At 43.1% G+C, this 7,314-nt stretch overlaps 1 protein-coding gene across 1 annotated transcript; it reads right to left on the reverse strand.

Moving 5' to 3' along the window:
* Positions 1 to 5,745: 5,745 nt before the first annotated feature.
* On the reverse strand, positions 5,746 to 6,717 carry LOC114630491 (olfactory receptor 11L1). Its single transcript, XM_028778729.1, has one exon. The coding sequence runs from the start codon at positions 6,715 to 6,717 to the stop codon at positions 5,746 to 5,748; it is 972 nt and encodes a 323-aa protein (XP_028634562.1).
* Between the last annotated feature and the right edge of the window lie 597 nt (positions 6,718 to 7,314).

The following is a 7,314-nucleotide window of genomic DNA, read 5'->3' on the forward strand; positions in this document are numbered from 1 at the left end:
CATGTTGTTGATGGTTTAGACAAAATATACTCATGATGTGTGGCTAGACTTTCGTGTAAGAGTGAGCATGAGTTGATATCAACAAGATTAAGTGGAAATTTTAATCAAAATCAGGCTGCTTCTCAAAGATTTCAACAGAGATGACTGTAGGGAGGTTGTTTTTGTTTTCACCCATGCCTGTGGGGCCAGAAGAGAAAGCAAGACAGAGATGACTGCAAGACCTGAGGTATGTGGACAGAAAATGTTCATTTAGAGGTAGTGGGATATTGATATGAAACAAAAACAAAAGAATTCTGTGGGGAAAGGAAACATTAAAAATATTTCTTTTGACACAGGGTCTCACCAGGTAGCCTTGGCTGAGCTGGAACTCACTCTGCAGTCCAGGCTCTACTACGTAAGAATTGTGCATCTTCGTGAGGGGGAGTGTAAGAACTGGATGTGCTTACCTGCTGTAATGACCAAGTGGGGCCACGCATTACTACATCTTCAAGCATTTTCGCTGGTCTGAGTTGGAACTTTCACTCTTCATTCTTTTGGTTTGTTTTTTTTTTGTTTTGTTTTCTAAGTGTGTACCTGAATGTTTTCCTGTATGTATGTCTGTGCACCACACATGCACCTGTACCCTCAGAGGCCAGAAGAAGTTATTGGATTCCTTGGAACCAGAGTTGTAGGAAGCTTGTGAGTCACCATATAGGTGCTGGGAATCTAACCCTAGTCCTCTGGAAGAGAAACAAGTGATCTTAACTGCTAAGCCATCTCCCCACCCTCTCTGACTTATCCTTAATAAATTGCCTAAGCTATAAAGAATTCTGGATTACATGGGCAGTCTAAAAGACTGTTAAAGTTTACAAAGACAGTCTGAAAAGTTGTGCACTCAGATAAATTGCTAGATATCTCTTTGCCTAAGATTGCAAAACTCAACATCTTTTTTTTTTTTCCATTAAGAGATGGAAAGTGATGGTCAGTTAATAAAATACTTGACTCACAAGCATGAGGAATCTGAGTTTGATCCCCAGAACCCACATAAAAAGCCTGATGGTGAATCTGAAATCTCAGCACTGGACAGACAGAGACAGAAAGATCTCAGGATTACAGGCTAGACTGCCTAGATGAATTGGTGAGTTCTGGACTTGTGAAAGAGCTATTCAGAGATCACTGCAGAAGAAGGGGTTGGGGGTGGAGAGGGTGTAGCAGCCAAAAGTGATGGATGACCACAAGGAGACCACATATCTGTACATGGCAGGACAGTTACACATAATGAACTCACAATGCTGGATGTCATTCACAAGACCTGTGAGAGCCTACACAAGACAGAATCTCTCATGGAGAAGGGAGACAGGCATGAAGTTCCACCCCTAGCTGAGGAGCTATTGTTAGCTGCAGAGAGATGAAGGGTCAGTTTTCTCTAAAAGTGTAGCCACTGATAACTCAAGACATGCAACCAAGAATATGTGGGTAGTACAAATTGGTATTGATGTGGGTAGTGGGCACAGTGTAGAATGGGGAAGAAAGGAGGTGGATCTGGGAAGAGTTGGAGGAGAGAAGGTACTCACGATCCAAAAACACTGGACCAAATTCTTGCATAACTAATTAAATTAAGAAGAAGAAGAAAGAAGGAAGAAAGAAAGAGAAAAGGTAGATGGAATCTGAGGAATGGCATTTGAGATTTCCTTCTGGCCTCTACACACATGAACACACACATAAATTCACATACACATACATATGCATACATAAGCAAAATATTGTAACTTTGGGTGTGATCGTTTTGTTTCAATAATAAATACAAAGCTACAAGTAGCCATCTACAGCAGAGAATTCTGAATTGCTCTCATGTGGAGAGAGTGTAAGCGGCCATGTTTACCCTCATTTGCTGAGACTACATTTCTCAGAGCAGAGCTAAGCTGTATGGGACATGGATAAAAATCCAGGCCAACACAGACCATGGACATGTCTATCATGCATACAGATTTTACATGAAGAAACAAGAAAATAAGACTTCTAAAATCCTCTATAGTAGATGTTTTCCTTTGATAAGATTTAAGGTTGTGGATTTTTTTCATAATTTTGATTATTATAATCTTTTCCCTTAACCATAGAAAAAGTTGATTGCCAGTTTCAGGTTGACATATTCATAGAAGTAGTCAAATAGCCAGCGTGGTGGCTCACACATGTAATCCCAGCACCCTGGAGATGGGGGAAGAATTGATTCAAGTTTAAAGCCAGCATGGGATACATGGTAAGTTCCAGACTTTGCAATAAAACATGAGATCTTGTCAAAAAAAATCAATCAATCAATAAGTAGTAAAATGATGTTGATCAGGCCTGTTTTCTATAGTTTTCATGCAAACTTGAAAGGTTGATTAGTTGGCAGTTCAAAGCCTGTTTCCCTATCCATCATTTAACTGTTGGTGAGATACAGTATTAACCAAAACTCATGGACAATCCCATAGTAACAAATGTACTCTTTTATTTTAAAACACAATCAATAGTTTCCATGGTTTAGTTTAGACAACAGATGCATTTTGAGGTACATAGAAGTCCTTCATGGTAGTGAATGGGCTTTGTTCAAGGTTCTGAACTTGTCCCTCCAACCAACCTACCTTTCTTTCTTTCTTTCTTTCTTTCTTTCTTTCTTTCTTTCTTTCTTTCTTTCTTCCTTTCTTTTGACTAGAGAACAGGCTACCCCCTGCCCCCTGAGTGCTGAGATTAAAGGTGTGTCACCACCAGCTGGCTTCTCCAACATTTCTATGATAAAAAAAAAACCCTTTTAGATTTATTTCTGAAATAATTCCTTTAAAAAGATAATAAACTCAGAGCACACCTTTAATTTTAGCACTTAGAGATAGAGGAAGGCAGATCTCTGTGAGTTCAAGGCCAGCCTGGTCTTGTTCCAGCCAAGATTGCATAGTGAGGCACTGTCTCAAAAAACAAAACATCCAAAAAAGGACAATACATGTAGAATGAAAACAAATATTATTCTTTTTAAAATGTGATAGTGGAGTGCTGGAGAGATGTCTCAGTACTTAAGAACATTTGTTGTTTGGTTCTGAATATTTACATGATAGTTCACAACCATCCACTACTCCAGTCCTAGGAGGATCTGATGCCCTCTTCTGACATCCATGGCTACCAGGCTCCTATATGGCACACATACATGTTCATGGCCAAAATATTCATACACATAAAAAAATCTAAAAAGATTTAAAGTGTGATATTGGCTGATTTAACCTGATAACCCAGTTGGATGATGAAGAAAATTGAGATTTATATTAAATCTCAGTCACCTTAAGTTCATCTCTGTAAATCTGGGGGCAGCGGTATTCTTCTTGGTGTGGGAAGCCTCCTTAGAGAGCTGGTGCTGGAAGGCTCCAGAGCCTGCTGGAGCTCAGGCTCCCTACTCAGTGGTCTCATTTCATGATCACACACACCCCTGCTCTGCCTAGCAGAAGCTAAGTATAAACTCTGCCCTGTGATGCCCGTGCCCTCCTCCATTGCTTCCGATTACATTCCACACTGCTTAGTGCTTTGTTTAAGACATCCTCCTCCACTAACCCCAGGCCCTTCAAAACCATTCCTTTCAGCTGAGTCTGTCTTCGAACATAGCTCTCTTTACCCTCAGGAGTATTAAGTGACCATCTACTGGTCCCTTTCTCTTACCTGATGTCATCATATTCATCAAATTCAGACTACTACTTTTTAACTGATCTCTTTTCAGACAAATAAGCAAATCTCATCCTCATCTCCATAAAATGGCATCAAAATACACCCCCCCCACACACACACACTTCCTCTAGTAAGTAAAGCACTTGTGTGTTGGTGTGTCCACATTTGCTCACAGCTCCTTCCTGCCATATCTTGGGCACTGATTAGCACTTCCAGTAATCATTTCTAGTTTTAATATACTAGTTGATGTTCCCCACAACTGTTTCAATGTACACAGCTGCTTAAAACCTTTTGGTTTACAAAAATACAACTGTCCTTCCAGTAAGATATTTTCCCCTCACCTTTCCAAAGCACATTTCTCTGGACAGCTGTATACCTACACCCTTGCTCTGGTTTCCCATCCTGCAGATGTCCAGCAGCAGTGTCTGCTCTGAGATGCTTAATGAAAACTTCTCCATCCTTGTCTTGCCGGCCGACAGCCTCTTGTTCCTTATCAGGAATCCCCATGACTCCCACTCCTGCCACCACCACCATGATGCTCACAAGCTGGGTTTCCTTTCCTTTATGCCTCACATCTTGAAGCTCCTCCATGGCCTTTTCTCCACTCGGTTCTCCACCAGCACACTTCCTTTGGTGGATTGTGGGGGTCATTGTCTTGTTTTCTACACGTCACTGAGATTTTAAACATAGAGTTTCTCACTCAGTTGTCTATATACTATTACCCTTTGGTGATCATTTACACAGAATTTTAAAATCCTGCAGGGCTTTTAACCTGTACCATCTGTCCCTGCTTCTCACCAAACTCTCCTCAGCATTTGCCTGGTGCCTCCATGTCTTCTTCTGTCCTCAGTGTCTGTCTTCTGTCTGGCTGCTCTGCTCAGTCTTCCTCTCACCAAGAAATGGAGGCTAAAGCCCAGTGTGACCTGCTGTGCTAAGTTCATGTGCTGATTCCTTTTCCAAGTCTCAGCGCCAGCTTGTCTGACTGTTTCACAGTGTTACCTCTTGAAGCTCAAATCAGAAGTTGCTTTGTCTCTACTCCATTCTAGTATTTCTCTTCCCTTTCAGACCAGAGCATCCATTAATGTAAAGTCTTTCTTCCCTGGGTTTTTGTGTACCCTGTCAAACTGTAGCACTGACCTGGTACAGGTCAAGGGATCAAAAATATCTGCAGGCCTAATGAATAGTTCAGTGGACAAGACTAGTCCAGACCTCCTAAGTAAAGAAAATAGCTCATGCCTTTAATCCCAGCACTCAGGAAATGGGCAGGTAGAACTCCTTGAGTTCAAGGCAATCCTTGTCTACCTAGTGAGTTCCAGGCTAGTCAAGGCTACATACACACTCTTTCTCTAAACAAACAAACAAACAAAGAAACAAACAAACATATTGCCGGGCAATGGGGGTGCACTCCTTTAATCCCAGCACTCAGGATGCAAAGGCAGATGAATCTCTGAGTTCGAGGCGAGCCTGGTTTACAGAGGGAGCTCCATGACAGCCAGAGCTACACAGATAACCCTGTCTTATACAAAACAAATGACGAAGGGGGTGGGGAGGAAAAAGAGGAGGAGGGAAGGAAGGAAGAAAAGAAGGAAGGAAGGGAGGAAGGAAAGAAGGAAGGGAGGAAGGAAGGAAGGAAGGAAGGAAGGAAGGAAGGAAAGAAAGCAAACAAGCAAGCAGATAGGAGAGTAAGCGAAGCCTTGAATCCCAAGACATAAAGATCTCTGGATCTTTCTTTTTCCTCCCTGTCTTTTCTTTCTTTCTTTCTTTCTTTCTTTCTTTCTTTCTTTCTTTCTTTCTTTCTTTCTTTCTTTCTTTTCTAGAAAGCCACTTATCAAAACACCTTAAAATTCTAGGTTATAAAAGAAGAAATGCTTGGCACCACAGAAGCTTATACTTATTCTTTCTTACCATGAGAGCATTTCAATGTTTTATTTTTTTTCCACTCATTCTTTGTACGGCTATTAAAGAGCATCAGGCTTTGGGTCTCAAAGGCCAGTCTAACTGTGCTTTAGAGAAACTCCTATGCCCAAGCTCCATGAGACAGAAACAAAGCCTAGTGCCTGAAGCACTGTGTGTGCAGGGTCCCTATTTAGTGACGACACTTCCTTTCACTCTGGCTCTGTAGACACCACACTTCGTTCTCATAATTTTTCTGATGGCCTCTTTGAAGTCTTTGTTCCTCAGGCTGTAGATTACTGGGTTCAGCAGTGGAGTGATCACAGTGTAAAAGACAGAAATGACCTTGTTGAGTTCCGGTGACAGATGTGCATTTGGGCGCACATACATGGAGATCATGGTCCCGTAGTAGATGGTGACCACGGCCAGGTGGGAACCACATGTAGAAAACGTCTTCATCCTGCCGGAAGTGGAAGGGATTCTCAGAATGGAGGACACTATGAAAACGTAGGACACGAGGGTTAGGAGGAAACAGATGCATAGCACAGCAATGGAAAGGACAAAGATGGCCATTTCTGTCACGTAGACGCTGGAGCAGGACAGCTGGATTAACGGAGGGAGGTCGCAGAAGAAATGATTGATGCGGTTGGGTCCACAGAAGTCCAACTTAGAAATCAGGAGGGAAGGCAGGAAGCCTGTGCCCACCCCTGTCACCCAAGAGACTGTTACCAGAGCAGCGCAGTTGTCAGGGCTCATGAGAAGAGAGTAGTGGAGCGGGTGGCAGATGGCCAGGTACCGGTCATAAGCCATCGCGGCAAGGAGGAAACACTCGGTAGCACCGAAAAACACAAAGAAGTACAGCTGGGCCATGCAGGCGGGGAAGGAAAGCATGTGTCCCCAGGAGGCCAGATTGGACAGCAGCAGGGGCACCGTGGTGGAGGTGTACCAGATCTCTAGGAAGGACAGATGCTGGAGGAAAGTGTACATGGGAGCGCGCAGGCGCGGGTCCTCACTCACCACAGCAATGATCACCATGTTCCCTGTGATGGTGAGGAGATAGAAGCACAGGAAAATGGCAAAGAGGAGGGACTGCCACTCAAGAAGGTTCTGGAATCCTAAGAGCTGAAACTCAGTGACTTTGGATAGGTTTTGGGGCTCCATTTTCTGTGAAGGCAGAACACATTTTGAAAAACAGTATGTACAAGGCATAAGATGTTTGCAACATTTGGTGTTTAATGTCCAGGGGTGGGTCCTCTAGTAGTTTGAAACTATTGTATAGAGTGTTGGGTATGTGCCTGACAAAAGGCAACTTCTAGGAGGAAGGGTTTGTTCAGGCTCACAGTTGGCAGGTAGTTTATCATGGCAGGGAGGGTGTGACAGTAGGAGGGGGAGGTACCATTGTCTCCACAGTCTGGGGTTGGAGAGGGGGCCCAATACTCAGCTCTCTCCTTCTCATTTGTCCAAGACTCCAGATCAGTGCATGGTGCTGCCAGTCAGGGAGTCTTCTCAGCTCAACTGACCTAATCTAGAAACTGTCTCCCAGACATTCCCACAGACTTGTCTGTTTGATAATCTAAATGTCAAATCAACAATCAAATTGCACGGAAGTTTTTATAGGAACACAAATAAACATTTTGTTTATTTGTTGTTGTTGTTGTTTTTCATTTGGGGGCCCAGAGTCTCACTAGATATCCAGGTTGGCCTGAAATTCGTAGTCTGCCCGTCTCAGCCAGTCATGAGCTGAGATCAAAGGTGCCC

This window comes from Grammomys surdaster, unplaced genomic scaffold (genome assembly GCF_004785775.1).
Source record: "Grammomys surdaster isolate TR1022 unplaced genomic scaffold, NIH_TR_1.0 340, whole genome shotgun sequence".
Lineage (NCBI taxonomy): Eukaryota > Metazoa > Chordata > Mammalia > Rodentia > Muridae > Grammomys > Grammomys surdaster.

Bases quoted from the DNA above. Each gene is read 5' to 3' on its own strand.
- LOC114630491 (XM_028778729.1), bottom strand. From the start codon at position 6,717: ATGGAGCCCCAAAACCTATCCAAAGTCACTGAGTTTCAGCTCTTAGGA.